At 40.5% G+C, this 20,045-nt stretch overlaps 4 protein-coding genes and 1 non-coding gene across 10 annotated transcripts; 3 read left to right on the plus strand and 2 right to left on the minus strand.

The window, feature by feature from the left end:
* The first annotated feature begins 2,316 nt into the window (after positions 1-2,316).
* LOC113168277 (PRELI domain-containing protein 1, mitochondrial-like) lies at positions 2,317-7,558 on the plus strand. Of its 4 annotated transcripts, none has more exons than XM_026369294.1 (6): positions 2,317-2,403; positions 3,670-3,823; positions 4,041-4,266; positions 4,546-4,659; positions 4,764-4,842; positions 7,469-7,558. In XM_026369294.1, the coding sequence occupies exons 2-6, from the start codon at positions 3,732-3,734 to the stop codon at positions 7,513-7,515; spliced, it is 558 nt and encodes a 185-aa protein (XP_026225079.1). In that variant the 5' UTR covers positions 2,317-2,403; positions 3,670-3,731; the 3' UTR covers positions 7,516-7,558. The 4 variants fall into 4 exon arrangements, with proteins under 4 accessions (XP_026225079.1, XP_026225080.1, XP_026225077.1 ...); XM_026369295.1 differs by lacking the exon at positions 7,469-7,558 and adding an exon at positions 6,068-6,184; XM_026369292.1 differs by lacking the exon at positions 7,469-7,558 and adding an exon at positions 5,149-5,744.
* LOC113168276 (PRELI domain-containing protein 1, mitochondrial-like) lies at positions 2,317-14,440 on the plus strand. The gene is made up of 6 exons (XM_026369291.1): positions 2,317-2,403; positions 11,871-12,056; positions 12,274-12,499; positions 12,779-12,892; positions 13,808-13,886; positions 14,193-14,440. The coding sequence occupies exons 2-6, from the start codon at positions 11,965-11,967 to the stop codon at positions 14,303-14,305; spliced, it is 624 nt and encodes a 207-aa protein (XP_026225076.1). The 5' UTR covers positions 2,317-2,403; positions 11,871-11,964; the 3' UTR covers positions 14,306-14,440.
* trnag-ucc lies at positions 3,377-3,448 on the plus strand. The gene has a single exon. It is a non-coding gene; the product is annotated as a tRNA-Gly (tRNA).
* LOC113168240 (butyrophilin-like protein 3) lies at positions 6,202-19,486 on the minus strand. 3 transcript variants are annotated; one of them, XM_026369247.1, is made up of 14 exons: positions 19,239-19,486; positions 11,084-11,165; positions 9,766-10,045; positions 9,633-9,691; positions 9,296-9,502; positions 9,142-9,216; positions 8,933-9,055; positions 8,572-8,589; positions 8,357-8,404; positions 8,199-8,258; positions 7,916-8,015; positions 7,684-7,801; positions 7,462-7,600; positions 6,202-7,357 (listed from the first exon to the last, which is right to left on the minus strand). In XM_026369247.1, the coding sequence occupies exons 2-14, from the start codon at positions 11,163-11,165 to the stop codon at positions 7,218-7,220; spliced, it is 1,449 nt and encodes a 482-aa protein (XP_026225032.1). In that variant the 5' UTR covers positions 19,239-19,486; the 3' UTR covers positions 6,202-7,217. The 3 variants fall into 3 exon arrangements, with proteins under 3 accessions (XP_026225032.1, XP_026225030.1, XP_026225031.1); XM_026369245.1 differs by lacking the exon at positions 19,239-19,486 and having other exon boundaries at positions 11,084-11,204; XM_026369246.1 differs by lacking the exons at positions 8,572-8,589; positions 19,239-19,486 and having other exon boundaries at positions 11,084-11,204.
* Positions 14,855-19,293, minus strand: LOC113168238. The gene is made up of 13 exons (XM_026369244.1): positions 19,157-19,293; positions 17,884-18,163; positions 17,748-17,806; positions 17,411-17,617; positions 17,257-17,331; positions 17,008-17,157; positions 16,632-16,649; positions 16,417-16,464; positions 16,259-16,318; positions 15,973-16,072; positions 15,741-15,858; positions 15,511-15,649; positions 14,855-15,388 (listed from the first exon to the last, which is right to left on the minus strand). Exons 1-13 carry the CDS (start codon positions 19,236-19,238, stop codon positions 15,240-15,242), a joined length of 1,485 nt encoding a protein of 494 aa, XP_026225029.1. The 5' UTR covers positions 19,239-19,293; the 3' UTR covers positions 14,855-15,239.
* Positions 19,487-20,045: the final 559 nt, after the last annotated feature.

A 20,045-nucleotide genomic window follows, 5' to 3' on the forward strand; every position in this document is an offset into this window, starting at 1 on the left:
AGGAGGAAGGAGGAGAAGAGGAAGAAGAAGACCGTCTGGGAATTAGCCCGCCACGGATCATGGCTGGCGGGGAAGGAGACAGAGAGAGAGAGAGAGAGAGAGAGAGAGAGGAGAAGAGAGGAGAGGAGAGGAGGGGTTGTGGGGGGGGAGAGGAGCACCGGGAGGGATTTGTCGGTCTGTCGGTACCGAGGAGAGAAGGAGGAGGAGGAGAGGGAGAGAGAGGAAGGAGGAGGAGGAGGGGGGTAATGGATAACAGGGGGCGGATAGATAATCACCTGGGTTTGGCACGAGCGAGCGTGAGGAGGGGGGGGGGGGAGAGAAGGAGAGGGGAGGAGGAGGAGGAGGAGAGGCGTTAAATTAGCCAGGTCGAGGCGAGGAGGAAGGAAGCAGCTCTGTGGAGACCCTGCAGGGGCGGGAAAAAGCTCGAGGAAAAAAAAAAAAAACACCTCCATGGGATGAAAGAAGAGAGACTGGGAGGTGGAGGAGGTGGTGGAGGAGGTGGTGGAGGAGGGGGTGATGAATAATGGCGGAGGTTATGAACGGATACGTGCGTCGTTCTCGCGACAGAGTGAAAGAAGAGGGGAGGGAGCGAGGTGGCAGGGGGTGCAGTTGATGTTCGGTAACGGAGAGGAGTGTGTGTGTGTGTGTGTGTGTGTGTGTGCGTGCACGTGCTGGCTTGTGCGCTCTCTCCGTGGCGGCGTGCCGCACCGCGCTCGTGCTGCGAGGCGTCTGATTGGCGCTGAGGCGAGGTGAGGGGCAAACAGGAGGCGCGAGACCCCGCAGATGATTGGCTGCCTGCCAGAGAGAGAGAGAGAGAGAGGTAGAGAGACATTATAGAGACATGAGGAGAGAGAGACACAGATTGAATGAAATATAAACTAGTGTAAGATATAAATGTGTTGGAACTTTATACTGGATAAAAAAACTGGTTTTATTAGGTGAATAAACTTTTATAGCATTGATCTAAAACAACTTAAAAAAATACTTTGACTGATTTTTATTTCTAAATACTAAAAAGAAAAAAAATGAATGTTTCTGACTTTTCTAATGAAAGTCAGAAATATGTCTCTATATGACTCTGTAAACAAATTAAAGGCCTGAACAGTGTTTAATATCTGATCTCTAATCAGATAAATCACTCATATACAGTAAAACCTAACAGCAGTAATTTGTAAATTAGCTTGAATCTTTATCCATTTCTATTTATTTATTTATTTTAGTACAGTATGAGCTCAGGCCCAGAGGTCTCAGCTGTGTTTCTGCACAGAACCGATGTGTAGGAGAAATTCAGGTTGCGTTTGAAGACCCAGACTGTGTTTAGTTTGTGGCCCGAGGGCTCAAATGTCACAATAGTCCCTGAATCCACAATATTATTAATTAATATTATTTACTGCAGATGGTGAAAGACGTAAATTCTTTGCTATGTTGCATTAAGAAATCAACTGACTGACAATGTGGTGGAGTTACTTAAATATTTCCTAACATTTCCAGTTTTATTTTTCCTTATATAAAGCTAACATTGCTCCTACTAAAAAACAGTTTCTGCTGTAGATGCAGTTTAAATTAATTACCCTGCACTCCATCATGCTGACTGTTACTAACGTGTAGTTACAGCATGTTAAAGCCCTCTCCCATCCACTATCTTCACGCTGCAGACTGTCCATCACAGCGGTCCGGCACAGCGCCCTCACGTAACAGAGACATCAATCACCTGTGCAGAGCGCTGTCCTCTCATCGCTCTTCTTCAGGGAGGGTCCTGTTAATCTCTGTGTGTGTGACAGGAAACAGCAAAGGTAAACAGAAAACGATTTGTAGGAATTAAATCCAACTTTAAAAAGACTAAATAAAGGAAAATATGAATGTGTGAACAACTTTAGAGGAAACACTGACGTAAAAAAGGTGAATAAATTGGATCCTTATGGTGCAACATCAGTTTCTGTTAATGCTGTTTATGATGCATCACACTGGATGAACAACATGGGATGTTTTCCTCCACAATAAAGTTGCCTTTTTCAATATGTTCTGCTTTGTCTATGTTATTTCTCACAAAGCAAAAATACAATAAAAACAAACTAAATGTATAAAGTTTGTAGAGGTACACCGCTTTAGAAACATGAGGACAATAATTAGAAGTGCAGTTTTGTCGATAATCAGCAGTGGAGGCACAAAAAGTTGAACATCAGGACACCAAGCAATGTCAAATGAAGTCAAAGTGCTTTACAAATGATTACAGGTCGTCATCTAGTGGAGGAAAGTAAGAAGCACACAGTTTCTTTTGTAATCACCTGACTCTAGTTTCTATTCCTCTGTCTGTGACTAAAACCGACTAAACCTGCTGCTGTGTTTTACTGATTTTATTATAGTTGTAGGAGTTTAACAGCTGCTGAAAATCACTGAGTGCAGGTAAGAGATCATCTGTGTTTGCTGTGGCTGCATCTGTACGATGTTAAGAGCTGCAGACCAGTTTAATAATAGACCAGTAAGCTGCGACACATCCTGCTGCTGCTGCTGCTGCTGCTGCTGCTGATGATGATGATGCTGCTGATGATGATGATACAATCAAAGCTTACAGAAACTGTGGCTCAAACCATAACTAACTAGCCTCGTTAAGAGCTAGTTAGTTGGCTAATGTTAACTTAGCGGCTACTAAAGCCAACATATGTTGAACTAGCCCCAGTTTGTGCCCTCGGGTATTCGCACTAAGCTACATAACTATAACCATACATCACTGTTAAGTTAGTTTAAGTTAATTAATTAGTTGATGTTCATAAACCCAGAAGCTCGTTTAAAGTGACTTACCATTGAGGTGACTATGTTTTCAGAATCCACAAGAGTTTCTCTAACCATCCGGGTGTAAAGATATTTGGTCTGCGGTGCTGTAAAGATTTTATTTTACCTGTTTCCCCAAGTTGCCACTCCTGTTCTCCCGAGTCCTTTCGAGGTATTCGCCGGAGCCGCCATCTTTGTTTGATGCCGAAACACAGTCGCTACTTGGGGAAACGACTTTAAAATCGTAGAGTTTCATTGATTGTACTAATATTCTGTCATCCAGAAGATTAGACAATACCTTCAGGATGATACAGATATGTTAAAAAACAACAACTTGTGTTCTTAAACGGCCTTTTGGTTCTTTCAAACATGTCCGGATGATTAACTTTTAAAGAAACCGATGGTTAGCTCTCAGAAATGGGGGCTAACGCGTAACTAACATCAGAAACGTAAAGGTAGCTAACGTAAAGTAGCACTCAGCTTAACCCCGGTTAATAGGTGAAGCTGTAGCTGGGTTTTGACGGTGTAACTCGACCTATCCGACATATTTAATGATAAATAACTGTGGCGACCTTTAAAAATTGCGATGGCTCTCCGATGTTATCAAGCGTTGGTGGTATAGTGGTTAGCATAGCTGCCTTCCAAGCAGTTGACCCGGGTTCGATTCCCGGCCAACGCAAAACTTTTCCCTCTTTGCCGTTTCAGCATTGAAGCCATTTGGTGTTTCTGTTTTTAAAGTCGACAGATAAAAATGTGTTATGGAGAGAACTAGTTAGTAGTAAAACATACTTCAACTGCACAATAAACAGAAACCATGTGTAGATATTTCCTGCAAAAATTCAAAAAAATTCTTGTAAATCATCACAAACACAATTTTTTCTTTTCTTTTTTTTTTTGCAGCAGCTCCTGAATGAGTGAGCTGTAAGTTGTGTGTGTGTGTGTGTGTGTGTGTGTGTGTAGACATGGGGAGGTATTTCCACAGCGACATCCACATAAAGAGTCCATGGCATCAGGTGCTGGCCGCGTTTTGGCAGCGGTACCCCAACCCATACAGGTACTGCACATTTTCTACACTTACAATGTGTTTCCTACCCTTAAAAGTTGCAACGTTTTTCTGGATATGGTTATCAGCGGGTTTTTCCCACTAAACTGGAGCACCAATTTTAAAAATGTCCTCAAGTTACCAGATATCTAGATGTAACTGGTCTACACAGAGGCAGACCTGCAGGACCTGCAGGACCGTGATGTTTCTTTTTGTTTTTGTGTATCAGTACTCATGTCCTCACCGAAGACGTCCTGTATCGTGAGGTCACCCCTTGCAACCACCTGCTGTCACGACGACTGCTGACCAAAACCAACCGCCTACCAGGCTGGGCAGAGCGCATCTTTCCTAACCACATGGCCCGAGCTGTCTACGTCCTGGAGGACTCCATTGTGGACCCACACATGCACACCCTCACCACCAAGACCTGGAACCTCAACCACAACACCCTAATGGTAAAACACAACCTGGGTTATTTTTAGGGAACCAACAGAGCATTTAAACTAGTTTTCACTGTGGACCAGCAGACAGCAGGGATCAGTCGGACCTGCTGCTACTTTACTTACTCAGTAAACTAAACTAACCTGGTTTACGTTCTGATTGTTACTCATTCTGATCCTCGAGGCCCTGGTGACCCTGTTATCACTGAGGTCCATGAAGACCCATGTTTTATTTTAGTGGAAACCTGCCCCTGTTCACTGTGATGTGTTGTATTTACTGCCCCCATCTCTTAGACAGTGGTAGAACTGTGTTTGTTTGAGGAGGACCATAGTCGGCCATCTTGGACCAAACTGAGGAGGGAGGCCTGGATCTCCTCCGCTGTCTACGGCCTGGCCCGACCCATACAGGTACACACATTTGTCTTCACTACCACCGTTCAAAACAGGAAGTAGTCCTCAAACATGATTCCTTGGTCTCTCTTTGTTAACCAATATTTTTGTTTCCCTACCAGGAGTTTGGTCTTGCCAGGTTTAAAACTAACCAAATCAAAGCCATGAAGGGACTGGAGTATGCATTGTCCAAAATCCAAAGTAAGTACAGTAAGACCAGTTCCCCCCCTAGAGTCTCACTGACCTGGTTTTCTGAAGCTTTAACCCAGAAAGTTCTGAAGTTATCATGTCTGCAGGTCAGAAACAGAGACCTCAGTCTCGATAGAGACAACGAAAGAAAGCTATAATCTGAAGTTTAGTAACTTAATTTTGTGGCTTAAATGTACACTTGAGAGGACTTAAATTAAAATTTTTACCTGAACACGAAAACCAGTTCGTTAAACTCTGGACAACATGTTGGTCCATAGACGTTCCTGATTCCTGATTGGTTTGTTTTATTAATCACAGCTGAGGCCCCTCCTCATCTCCACGGTGACCAGAGTGAGTCGTCAGAGAAGCATAAGTCCCTCCCACCACAGACCACGACCACCTCTACCCAGAAACCCAAGCAGTTTGTCTGAGGGTCATCTAAAGGTCATCTAAAGGTCGCGCCACTGACTCTGCTTTTAGAGTTAAAATTCAGTCCACTTCAGCTGTGATTTGTTGCGTCACAAAGTAAAATAATGATCTACAGTCATTTCAGTGGTTTAGTTAAACGTAACGTGACATTTTTATTTAATTAATTTAGCTTTTTAGTATTTGATAAATTTGTGTAGACTTTCAAATAGAAGCTTTATTATTTACAAGACAGAATATATGTAGGTTTTTTTTTTTTTTAAGACAAATTTACGATAAAAATTTTGTGGTGAATCTGTAGACTAGCTATTTAGAATTTCAGGTTTCTCGTTCAGACTCAAGATATTTTCTGTTTAATTTTTTAAAAGTTATTTTTATGAATACAGATTTTAATATTTTTGAGTTTTTAAATTAATTTAATTATTGTTGTTTTTTTCTGTAATTGTCTTTGTTATTATATCATCTTATCTCAGGTTATTTTATTTATTTGTACTGAAATTATGACTCAAATTGTTTTACTTTTGTTTATGACAATAATAATAATAAAATAGTTATTTTACTGAGATTCGACTTGTAGATTTAATATCTGACTGTTAAACTGCTGCTGTGGAGAAATGCTATAATCTTAAATACTCCTCAGTAAATTTGTTATAAGACACTATTTGGGATTTTCTCAGGTAAGAAGCAAAGTAAAACCTTACACCTGTGTTATTCATACATCATATTAGAAAGTAGTAACCACAAGATGGCGACGTTAAAAAAATGTGAAAGCAGATAACGTAGGTTTGTTTTGGACCGCTTCCCACTGCAGGGACAAACTGGGACAATCGAGGTCTTTCCTGACGTCCGGATTCTTGGTGTTTTCATTCTCCGGGTTTCCTGTTTGAGCTTCCGTCATTGGAAAGTCCCCAGAACTCACAAAGCTGTTGTAACTGTCAAAACAGCTGCACAACAAAGTAAAGTTTATTATTAAATATCTTGATTTTTCAGTTCGACTTGTACATAAATAGTGATTTTACACTGTAAAGAGTCACTGACGTGTCAGATGCTGTAATCTCTCTCTGACCTACATGACATGATATATTTGTAAGGCACTTCATGCCGTAAACATTTGATCATTTTGGACTTTGTGCTGTTTTAACAGTTTTAGCAACATGGACAACATTTTTTTCACTCACGACTGAAATTCAAAATCAGCAAAAATCACATTTTTAAAATATGTCCGTACAGGACACCAACATACAAACAGTGTAACGGCAGCAGAAATGTGAAATTGTTGAAACAGCATTTAAAGATTTTTTTTGGCTCTCAACTCTGAAACTCACCAAAATCAATACTTATACTCTACTAATACTGAAAAGAGAGTTCAATGGGTGGATGCTTGTTATCAACAAGTATTCATACTTCAGTTTGTACAGTAAATTAGCGTAAATGTAGTAAAATATGTAACATAATGTAAAAAAGGTTAACTTTAGAAAACTGTGATGAGACTTTATCACTATTTCCTCACATTTTACACATGACTGATAACGAAACGAGTAGTTGCCCCATGATATACACACTTCAATATTACATAAAAAAAGTACACTGAATATTCATATATGACCTACTGAACTAATATTTGTACTATAAACCAGACTGATTTCATTTAGTCTGAATACTTTATATTTAAAAGCTGTTGTCGATAAGACAACAAATTAAATGTCCTGTAACAGTAGATATGTAACTATCTATGCAACAGTCGCGTCTTCATTTTCGTTTTTTAACGAAGCAATTTTGCCCAATTCTGTGTGATTCAAGGACAAACGTGTGGAAATGATAAATTGTTGTGGTAAATACTGGTAAAAAAATACAAAGCAGCTTTGTTAACTGACCTCTAACTAACAGAACAATGACAACGTTTCTCCTCTTTCCAGAAACAGCTGTTAAAAAGTGGGTTAGAAATGATTTATCAGACGCTTTTAAAAGGCATTTTCTGCAAACCACTGCGCTCTGGCGACCACGTCATTGGCAAAGTCCCCACGTGGCGTCACGCTGTCCAGATCTTCATACGACAAAGGAAGAACTTTTTCTTCGCCCGCGATGTAGCACGCCAATGCCCCTGAAACACAGCGAGAAGACACAAACAGATCAGATTTAAAGAAATCAGACTCCAAACTGTCCAGACGGATCTGGATCTGACCTCACGTTGCCCTTTTTTTGTACCTTTGAGCTGCTGCTCTTTGGTCCTGCTTGGATGCTTCCTCTCCATGGTCTTGATGTGCTGGATGAGGAAGGTGACTCCTTGGTCCAGGTGCTCCTCACTGTACGGACCACCTTTCACAATGTGGTAGTGTTTGTTGATCTGCACCGAAACAAATGATTTGCTAGGACCAGGGCTGGAATTTTCTGTCCAAACAGCACAAACATAGTTAATTAGACACACACCTGCATGAGTCCGAAACAGTTGCCGTCCCCCTTTCCGTAGCCGTTTACTTCAAGTTCAGCTCCAAACCTCGACTGTCTGGAGATGATACCGGCGATAAGAGCCGGGTGGATACCGAGACTGCAGCAGAGGACGAGAATCAGTGTGATAGAATTTAACAGTTATCTTAAAACAACAGCAGCACGTGAGAGTTTTTTAAAACTATTAAAAGCAGCAGGACGTTTGGTTATTTACTTGTTTCCAACTGTGACAAGTTTCTCTTTGTGTCTCTTCAAGCCCTCCAAGTCTTCCTTTGCCATCTCGTGCGAAGCCTGGACTCCAGTCAGAAGTTGACCTGAAACAGAAAGTCAGACATGAAAAATTAGATCTGGACAGAATTTATTTTACCTGTTGAAAACTAATGTGTGATAGAGTGAAAACAGTTGTGTCTTAATATTAACACTTGTAAAACACATGAATCCTGCACATACTGATTGTAAATAATGAAACAAAACCTCCCGAAGCCGGGAGAACTGACCGTTTACAAGCAGCGATTTTGAAGATCCTGTGGTGGTCACCCTCATGATGTCTCCGTACTCTGAAACGGGAGACAGACTCTCTGTCAACTAGTTTCCCTTAATCAGAGATTATTCAGAGGAACGACTCATTTTAGAGGCCGACAACAAAGTCACCAACCGTTGATGAAGAGCTGCTGTGTGTCCACGGTGCTGACTCTTCTGTAATCTGTTGTATGTTGTTGATGGGATAAAGAGCACTTTAATACATATCATCTAGTAATGTTCAGTAATGTTTTTATGTTACCAGATTAGAAGAAAATAGTTGTATAAAGCAGATTTATGTGATAATTATTAAAGTATTTCACAGTAATGGTAAAAAAAAGATGATTTCAACTTTTCCTGTGCAGAAATCTGCAACAAGACATAAACACAAACAAGGTCAGTTTCTGTTCAGCACAAGAACATGAAGCTAACTCTTCATCTGCTGCCTGTTCATCATGGGGTTTTGTGATGCTGCTAAAAACCACATGTTAATATGAATTAAGAAACATCATAGAGGTCCAGGGTACATCATATTGTACAAATCCTCAAACCCTCCAGTTGGAGTCATGAGGTACTCTATGACACTGGAGCATGTCCTGCCCACGTAGTTTGGTTTAATAAGTGAAGCCGTCATAACGAAGGTTCAAATTAATGGCTGCTACCACAACCTGCTGTCACACCTACAGCTGCGGACAACATGGAAGAGACCAACCTATGAGACGCGAGAGCCTTTGCCGCTTCTTGACCACAGCAAAGACCACAACAAGCAGCAGGACAACACCGTTGACGATACACCCCACGTACCAGAGGTCTGCCTCCGGAGGATTAAACTCATCTGCAGAAACAAAACATCGTAATGCAAACTATAGAACAAAACTTTACTGAAAACAAAAAGAGATTAAAGCTAAAGTCATTTTTTACCAATGATGGAAATCTGTTTCTCCTTCCTGAAGCTGGTTTCAGGAATCTCCACTCTACACATTATCTTTTCCGTCTCTGGTGTGACAGAAGAGGATAAGAAGCATTAAACTCGACGTCCGCTCTCCAGGTTTCGTTCATGTTCATGTTGAATCACCTTTAGCTGTTGCTGCGTCCACCTGCACCCTGACAGAGAACAGGTCGTCTGACCCGAGTGACGACTCCCTGTGAGCGTTGAGTTCCTTCTTATTAGCATCTAGCACAGAGATCGTAGGCTCCTGCATCCAGCCGCTGGACTCCCACTTCACGAACATTTCATTGGCTGACGTCCGCAGGAGACTCGTGTGCACCTCAGGAACCTCACCTGGAGAGAAAAACACCTGAGACTGCAGGAAGTGTTCTACTGTTTGAACATGTAACCAACATGTAATTAGGGTACAATTACATATTTTATCATTCCAGTCTCTTCTTATATTGTAATATTTTCAACTTACCAACAAAGAGAGAGACTAAGATTGCATCTTCTGTTGCTGCCCCCCTCAGAAGTACACACCTTAATGATAAAACAAAGCTGTTCAAAACTTCTGTTTTGATGATAAGAACAATACTCAACATCCGCTCGTGTACCTGTAGGTTCCACTGTCCTGCTGCGTGACGCCGAGCAGCTTCAAAGAGCCGTCATCCATCACAGCAGTTCTCCCCAGGTACTCCGCAGCTTTCTCTTTCACCAGCTCTTTTCCATCACGCTCAACGTGAACGGTGAGCGGGGACGGACCATCCACCCGTAGCCACTCCACCGCCGTGACAGGTGAGGGGTGGTCAGGTGTGTTGGAGCGACATGGGAGAGTGACATCGTCACCAGGAACAGCAAAGACTCTCCAAGCTGAGCCACTTTGTAGAGGTTTACCTGGAGAAAAAATCCCAACAGATGACAGAGTTTCATTTGTGAGACGCTAAAATTGTATTTTTTTATTCTTCATTTGATTTATTCTTTATTCTTTTTAAACAAAAAGATGAACTGAATTTTAGGGTTAAGGGTATAAGGTAGCTGATCAATGTCCTGTTCATTTACTCATCATGTTTCCTTTCATTTTCTCATAACAGGCTGCTGTTATGTGTCTTCTTTAGGAAATTCCCAAACAGGCTGATTTAATAACTCCACAATCTGTAAAGTTACATAATGTTCTGGAGATTTTATCAGACAAAGGCAGGAAGCTAAGCCTGTTTTTATCCTTATAAACGATTTAGCAGCTGTAACAGCAAATGTCAACATCACAAAACTGAATAAAAACATAATTTTGATCTATGGTGTTGTGATACAGGAGGTTTAAAGTGTGTAAGTTAATTTTTCTTCCTAAACAGTTAGCTATCGACAACAAGTTCAAGTGTCTGAGTCAAAACACATTTTTGCCGAACTCCACTAGCAAAACTTCCATTTTTATACTTTTATACTTGCCACAGACGTACTGTTCTAGTTAGATCATGAAGCTTGAATCATATTGACTATGACACTTTCTTATCAGTAATTCGGTATTGAAATTATTCATATTAATCCTCTATTTTAACCACAAATCAAGCAGAGTCTGTCTTATATCGTGGTGGACGGTTTGCGTTTAGTCCCCAAAACTATCTGCTTCCTGCTGCCGTAGTTGAAGCAGTAAAGGCAGGAAATTTTAAAACATCACAGATGTAAGTGGTGCATCCTTTCCTAAATGTACGACGAAATAAAGAGAGAAGTGTAGTGATTTGTAAACTGATATAACTTAGTCTAAAAAGATGTGAACACTTGTCTGTGAGCGTTACAAACATAAACTGCATCACATTTAAACGGAGTCTGGCTGCCATGTCGTTCCTGTTATAAACAGTGTTTAAACATTGTTATAAACCATTAATCTTGCTACAGCATATTTCACATCTTACAGGAGAACATTTAAAACACACTGACCTGTCTTTGGAGAGAGGACGGTGCTGAAAAACGTGATAAAACAGCAGCAGGAGAAGCTAAATGTGGCTAACGATGCTTTCATGTCGAAGTTTTTAATGCCTGTCGACATCTGTATCCTCCACTCTCATCAGGGAGGATGATGCAGATCTCTGCAACTCCGAGTTGCCAAATATTGCACCCCCTCCCTTATTAACTGTAACACACGTTACAGCCAAACCAAATGCTGTAAATTCTCCATCTTTTAGATTATTTTAAGCTGACATTGAAAATTCACATACAAAATGTTATAACAGATTAGTAGTGTTGTGGTTAATGAAGGTTATCAATGTGGTTCGTTGTCAAGTGAAGTTTAATCTAATAAAATATCTGCTAATAATAAGATTTGCAAACTTCGGTATGATTTGAGCTCCTCACACTAAATGAATTTTCACTGTCAACTTAAAATAATCTAAAAAAAATGGACAAATGGCATTTTGTGTGTTAGGCTACAATTAATAAGATGATGTAGATCTCGGCAGGCATGTTAAACTCGGCATAACACCTGTACATGTTTCTGTCAAAGCCGAGAAACTATTTTTCCCTCTTTGCTGTTTCAGTATTGAAGCCATTTGGTGTTTCTGTTTTTAAAGTCGACAGATAAAAATGTGTTATGGAGAGAACTAGTTAGTGGTAAAACATACTTCAACTGCACAATAAACAGAAACCATGTGTAGATATTTCCTGCAAAAATTCAAAACAATTCTTGTAAATCATCACAAACACAACTTTTTCTTTTGTTTTTTTGCAGCAGCTCCTGAATGAGTGAGCTGTAAGTTGTGTGTGTGTGTGTGTGTGTGTGTGTGTGTGTGTGTGTGTGTGTGTGTGTGTGTGTGTGTGTAGACATGGGGAGGTATTTCCACAGCGACATCCACATAAAGAGTCCATGGCATCAGGTGCTGGCCGCGTTTTGGCAGCGGTACCCCAACCCATACAGGTACTGCACATTTTCTACACTTACAATGTGTTTTCTACCCTTAAAAGTTGCAACGTTTTTCTGGATATGGTTATCAGCGGGTTTTTTCCACTAAACTGGAGCACCAATTTTAAAAATGTCCTCAAGTTACCAGATATCTAGATGTAACTGGTCTACACAGAGGCAGACCTGCAGGACCTGCAGGACCGTGATGTTTCTTTTTGTTTTTGTGTATCAGTACTCATGTCCTCACCGAAGACGTCCTGTATCGTGAGGTCACCCCTTGCAACCACCTGCTGTCACGACGACTGCTGACCAAAACCAACCGCCTACCAGGCTGGGCAGAGCGCATCTTTCCTAACCACATGGCCCGAGCTGTCTACGTCCTGGAGGACTCCATTGTGGACCCACACATGCACACCCTCACCACCAAGAGCTGGAACCTCAACCACAACACCCTAATGGTAAAACACAACCTGGGTTATTTTTAGGGAACCAACAGAACATTTAAACTAGTTTTCACTGTGGACCAGCAGACAGCAGGGATCAGTCGGACCTGCTGCTACTTTACTGACTCAGTAAACTAAACTAACCTGGTTTACGTTCTGATTGTTACTCATTCTGATCCTCGAGGCCCTGGTGACCCTGTTATCACTGAGGTCCATGAAGACCCATGTTTTATTTTAGTGGAAACCTGCCCCTGTTCACTGTGATGTGTTGTATTTACTGCCCCCATCTCTTAGACAGTGGTAGAACTGTGTTTGTTTGAGGAGGACCATAGTCGGCCATCTTGGACCAAACTGAGGAGGGAGGCCTGGATCTCCTCGGCTGTCTACGGCCTGGCCCGACCCATACAGGTACACACATTTGTCTTCACTACCACCGTTCAAAACAGGAAGTAGTCCTCAAACATGATTCTTTGGTCTCTCTTTGTTAACCAATATTTTTGTTTCCCTACTGAAAAAATGGAGTTGGCTGACACTGGCTTCTCCCTTGTACTTGGGTTCGGATACTTTACTGCCCACCACTGAAGTGACTGTTAGATCACTCAAAAAAACTTGGAGTTCCTCTTTTCCTTTAGGAAAGCTTTATTCCGGCATTCCTTATTCCAATCATATTCACATTTGTGCTTTTATATGCGTGCGTGTGTGTGTGTGTGGTTTCTGAAAGAAATACAAAATACAAAATCAATACTAAATAGAACAATTATACCTAATTATCAATACGTTTTCCCATAACATTAAGCATGACTGGTTTACCGTTCACATGTTACGCATATCGCTGCCAAAGATGGAGCTCTTACTTCACAACAATTCCCTCTACTGCACTTTCCTACCTAAAGCAAATACATGTCTGCTAAACCAGTAAATCAATCATATTATTAAGAAATGGTACTTAGCATTAGACAACTCAACCATAAATACACAATATGTATCTAATTAAAGCGCTGCAAAATACAGTCTCGAAAATGTGCAGGCTATCAATTATCCTTAATTGGTCACATGTAGCCGAAACGGCGAGCTAACTACGAAAAACCATAATGTCGGTAACAGAAACATAAATAGTTATAATAATGGACTTACAGTTCAATGGACGCACACACTGCATAAACATTAACAGTTGCAATAAACTCAATTAACTTGCTGGAACTCAGCGAAACAGTCCTCGCTCCGTGAGCTCCTCATGCACGGAGCTGGTCCGATCGGAACATACCATTCCCAGAGGGGGAGCGGAATAGTCCAAGTGGCATTGGCCTTTTTAACACCTACCAGGAGTTTGGTCTTGCCAGGTTTAAAACTAACCAAATCAAAGCCATGAAGGGACTGGAGTATGCATTGTCCAAAATCCAAAGTAAGTACAGTAAGACCAGTTCCCCCCCTAGAGTCTCACTGACCTGGTTTTCTGAAGCTTTAACCCAGAAAGTTCTGAAGTTATCATGTCTGCAGGTCAGAAACAGAGACCTCAGTCTCGATAGAGACAACGAAAGAAAGCTATAATCTGAAGTTTAGTAACTTAATTTTGTGGCTTAAATGTACACTTGAGAGGACTTAAATTAAAATTTTTACCTGAACACGAAAACCAGTTTGTTAAACTCTGGACAACATGTTGGTCCATAGACGTTCCTGATTCCTGATTGGTTTGTTTTATTAATCACAGCTGAGGCCCCTCCTCATCTCCACGGTGACCAGAGTGAGTCGTCAGAGAAGCATAAGTCCCTCCCACCACAGACCACGCCCACCTCTACCCAGAAACCCAAGCAGTTTGTCTGAGGGTCATCTAAAGGTCATCTAAAGGTCGCGCCACGGACTCTGCTTTTAGAGTTAAAATTCAGTCCACTTCGGCTGTGATTTGTTGCGTCACAAAGTAAAATAATGATCTACAGTCATTTCAGTGGTTTAGTTAAACGTAACGTGACATTTTTATTTAATTAATTTAGCTTTTTAGTATTTGATACATTTGTGTAGACTTTCAAATAGAAGCTTTATTATTTACAAGACAGAATATATGTAGGTTTTTTTTTTTTTTAAGACAAGCTACAAGTAAAGTTTATTATTAAATATCTTGATTTTTCAGTTCGACTTGTACATAAATAGTGATTTTACACTGTAAAGACTCACTGACCTGTCAGATGCTGTAATCTCTGTTGAACTGAACCCAGCATGTTGTATCACAATAAGTCTAATGACAAATATCCAATTTACATTTTTAGTTTCCTTTTCTCCAGATAATAGTCTTTGATATACAACACAGAGAAGAACAGTCTCATTTTACTGAAAACATACAAGATACTTTATTCTTAATTATAAATATTCCAGGAGTAAAACAGAAAATATCTGTTTAATACAAAGACCTACATGACATGATATATTTGTAAGGCACTTCATGCCGTAAACATTCGATCATTTCGGACTTTGTGCTGTTTTAACAGTTTTAGCAACATGGACAAGATATTTTTGACTCACAACTGAAATTCAAAACCAGCAAATAAAAAAATCACATTTTTAAAATATCTCCCTACAGGACACCAACATACAAACAGTGTAACGCCAGCAGAAATGTGAAATTGTCGAAACAGCATTTAAAGATTTATTTTTTTCTAATTCTTGCTCTTGACTCTGAAACTCACCAAATTAACACTCGTACTCTACTAGTACTGAAAAGAGAGTTAAAGCAGCTGTTAAAAAGTGGGATAAAAATTACTTGTCAGACGCTTTTAAAGACGTTTTCTGCAAACCACTGCGCTCTGGCGACCACGTCATTGGCGAAGTCCCCTCGCGGCGTGACGCTGTCCAGAGTTTCATACGTCGAAGAAAGAACTTTTTCTTCGCCTGCGATGTAGCACGCTATTGCCCCTGAAAACAGCGAGATGGAGTCTCAGATACACAAAGACACAATTAGATCAGATTTAAAGAAATCAGACCCCAAACAGATCCAGACAGATCTGGATCTGACCCCACATTGCCCAAGTTTTTACCTTTGAGCTGCTGCTCTTTGGTCCAGCTTGGCTTCCTCCTCTCCATGGTCTTGATGAGCTGGATGAGGAAGGTGACTCCTTGGTCCAGGTGCTCCTCGCTGTATGGATCACCTTTCACGGCGTGGTAATATTTGCTGATCTGCTCCAGAAAAATAAACGTTTTATTATTTTCTGTCCAAACAGCATTAATGTAAATAATTCGAAACACACACACACACACACACACACACCTGCATGAGTCCGAAACAGTTGTCGCCCCCGTTTCCGTAGCCGTTTAGCTTAAGTTCAGCTCCAAACCTCGACTGTCTGGAGATGAGACCGGCGATAACAGCCGGGTGGATACCGAGACTGCAGCAGAGGACGAGAATCAGTGTGATAGAATTTAACAGTTATCTTAAAACAACAGCAGCACGTGAGAGTTTTTTAAAACTATTAAAAGCAGCAGGACGTTTGGTTATTTACTTGTTTCCAACTGTGACAAGTTTCTCTTTGTGTCTTTTCAAGGCCTCCAAGTCTTCCTTTGCCACCTCGTGCGAAGCCTGGACTCCAATCAGAGGTTGACCTGAAACAGAAAGTCAGACATGAAAATTAGATCTGGACTCTCAGAAATTCTTTTACCTGTTGGAAACTAACGTGTGATGGAGTGAAAACAGTTGTGTCTTAACATTAACTCTTGTAAAACACATGAATCCTGAACATACTGATTGTAAATAATGAAACAAAACCTCCCGAAGCAGAGAGAACTGACCGTTTACGAGCAGCGGTTTAGAAGCTCCTGTGGTGGTCACCTTCATGATGTCTCCGTACACTGAAACAGGAGACAGACTCTCTGTCAACTAGTTTCCCTTAATCAGAGATTATTCTGAGGAACGACTCATTTTAGAGGCCGACAACAAAGTCACCAACCGTTGATGAAGAGCTGCTGTGTGTCCACGGTGCTGACACTTCCGTAATCTGTTGTATGTTGTTGATGGGATAAAGAGCACTTCAATGCATATCATCTAGTAATGTTCAGTAATGTTTTTATGTTACCAGATTAAAAGAAAATAGTTGTATAAAGCAGATTTATGTGATAATTATCAAAGTTCTTCACAGTAATGGTAAAAAAAAGATGATTTCACCTTTTCCTGTGCAGAAATCTGCAACAAGACAATAACACAAACGAGGTCAGTTTCTGTTCAGCACGAGATCATGAAGCTAACTCTTCATCTGCTGCCTGTTCATCATGGGGTTTTTGTGATGCTGCTAAAAACCATATGTTAATATGAATAATTTACATTAAGAAACATCATAGAGGTCCAGGGTACATCATATTGGACAAATCCTCAAACCCTCTGGTCAGAGTCATGAGGTACATTACTGTATGACACTGGAGCATGTCCTGCCCACGTAGTTTGGTTTAATAGGTGAAGCCGTCATAACGAAGGTTCAAATTAATGGCTGCAACCACAACCTACTGTCACTCCTACAGCTGCGGACAACATGGAAGAGACCAACCTATGAGATGCAAGAGCAATTGCCGCTTCTTGATCGCGTCCACAGGAGCAACAACAAAGACCACAGCAGAGACCACAACAAGCAGCAGGACAACACCAATGACGATATACACCACGTACCAGAGGTCTGCCTCCGGAGGATTAAACTCATCTGCAGAAAAAAAAACATCGTAATGCTAAGTATGGAACAAAACTTTACTGAAAACCAAAAGAGATTAAAGCTAAGGTTTTTTTTTTTTTTTTTTTTTACCAATGATGGAAATCTGTTTCTCCTTCCTGAAGCTGGTTTCAGGAATCTCCACTCTACACATTATCTTTTCCGTCTCTGGTGTGACAGAAGAAGATAAGAAGCATTAAACTCGACGTCCGCTCTCCAGGTTTAGTTCATGTTCATGTTGAATCACCTTTAGCTGTTGCTGCGTCCACCTGCGCCCTGACAGAGAACCGGTCGTCTGACCCGAGTGACGACTCCGTGTGAGCGTTGAGTTCCTTCTTATTAGCATCTAGCACAGAGATCGTAGGCTCCTGCATCCAGCCGCTGGACTCCCACTGCACGAACATTTCATTGGCTGACGTCCGCAGGAGACTCATGTGCACCTCAGGAACCTCACCTGGAGAGAACAACACCTGAGACTGCAGGAAGTGTTCTACTGTTTGAACATGTAACCAACATGTAATCAGGGTACAATTACATATTTTATCATTCCAGTCTCTTCTTATATTGTAATATTTTCATCTTACCAACAAAGAGAGAGACTAAGATTGCATCTTCTGTTGCTGCCCCCCTCAGAAGGAGACACCTTAATGATAATACAAAGCTGTTCAAAACTTCTCCTGTATTGGTGATAAGAACAATACTCAACATCTGCTCATGTACCTGTAGGTTCCACTGTCCTGCTGTGTGATGCCGAGCAGCTTCAAAGAGCCGACGTCCATCACAGCAGTTCTCCCCAGGTACTCCGCAGCTTTCTCTTTCACCAGCTCTTTTCCATCACGCTCAACGTGAACGGTGAGCGGGGACGGACCATCCACCCGTAGCCACTCCACCGCCGTGACAGGTGAGGGGTGGTCAGGTGTGTTGGAGCGACATGGGAGAGTGACATCGTCACCAGGAACAGCAAAGACTCGCCAAGCTGAGCCACTTTGTAGAGGTTTACCTGGAGAAAAAATCCCAACAGATGACAGAGTTTCATTTGTGAGACGCTAAAATTGTATTTTTTTATTCTTTCTTAAACAAAAAGATGAACTGAATTTTAGGGTTAAGGGTATAAGGTAGCTGATCAATGTCCTGTTCATTTACTCATCATGTTTCCTTTCATTTTCTCATAATAGGCTGCTGTTATGTGTCTTCTTTAGGAAATTCCCAAACAGGCTGATTTAATAACTTCACAATCTGTAAAGTTACATAATGTTCTGGAGATTTTATCAGACAAAGGCAGGAAGCTAAGCCTGTTTTTATCCTTATAAACGATTTAGCAGCAAAACTGAATAAAAATATAATATTGATCTATGGTGTTGTGATACAGGAGGTTTAACGTGTGTAAGTTAATTTTTCTTCCTAAACAGTTAGCTATCGACAACAAGTTCAAGTGTCTGAGTCAAAACACATTTTTGTCGAACTCCACTAGCAAAACTTCCATTTTTATACTTTTATACTTGCCACAGACGTACTGTTCTAGTTAGATCATGAAGCTTGAATCATATTGACTATGACACTTTCTTATCAGTAATTCGGTGTTGAAATTATTCATATTAATCCTCTATTTTAACCACAAATCTAACAGGGTCTGTCTTATATCGTGGTGGACGGTTTGCGTTTAGTCCCCAAAACTATCTGCTTCCTGCTGCCGTAGTTGAAGCAGTAAAGGCAGGAAATTTTAAAACATCACACATGTAAGTGGTGCATCCTTTCCTAAATGTACGACGAAATAAAGAGAGAAGTGTAGTGATTTGTAAACTGATATAACTTAGTCTAAAAAGATGTGAACACTTGTCTGTGAGCGTTACAAACATAAACTGCGTCACATTTAAATGGAGTCTGGCTGCCATGTCGTTCCTGTTATAAACAGTGTTTAAACATTGTTATAATACAATTAATGTGGCTACAGCATATGTCACATCTTACAGGAGAACATTTAAAACACACTGACCTGTCGTTGGAGAGAGGACGGTGCTGAAAAACGTGATAAAACAGCAGCAGGAGAAGCTAAATGGAGCTAACGATGCTTTCATGTCGAAAGCTAACGTAAGTTCCGGAACATGTTTCTGTCAAAGTCGAGAAACAAACAACGAACAGAGGCTGAAAGCTTCAACATTTAGTCCGTAAAATGTCCAGTTTGATGTAACTAGAACTAAATCACTGGAGCTGATCCGAGCCTGTGGAGGAGCCGCCTGTTTGAGTTCATGATCACATGACACAGTTTATCATTTATGACCGTCGGTGACTTTTTGACCTTTGACCTCGCTGTTTTATTAAACACGTGTTTTGATGATGATGTTAAGTTTATGTTGATAAGTTGTTATAATATTTTCATTAACTAACGTTTCTTATCCTCTACAAATATAAGTTAAATCAAATGTACTTTATTGCCCCGTTTATTGTTTGTTTTTTGAACTGGATGCTTTTTACTGTGGGTTATTACACTTTTAGTGAAGTAAAGTGTCTTCAGCATATATAAGAATGAAAGTCAGGTGTAAAGTTGGTAATCACCTGCTCTGTGCTGATGGTTAATCAGCTGTTATTACTATAAAACTGGCTTTTATTAAATAATCTATGCTAAGACACTATATGATGCTACATAGGGGAATATTTATATTGAGACACAACAGTAGCCATGGTCCAACCTATTATTATTATTATTATTATTATTATTATTATTATTATTATTATTATTATTATTATTATTTGTTGTAGTACTAGTAGTAGTAATAGTAGTAGTAATAGTAGTAGTATTGTAGCGTCAACAATTTCCTTCCTTATAGGCCTGTTGTGTTGCATGTTGCACCCTGGAAATTACATTTGTCATTATTGAATTAAGA

Source organism: Anabas testudineus, chromosome 18, assembly GCF_900324465.2.
Source record: "Anabas testudineus chromosome 18, fAnaTes1.2, whole genome shotgun sequence".
Lineage (NCBI taxonomy): Eukaryota > Metazoa > Chordata > Actinopteri > Anabantiformes > Anabantidae > Anabas > Anabas testudineus.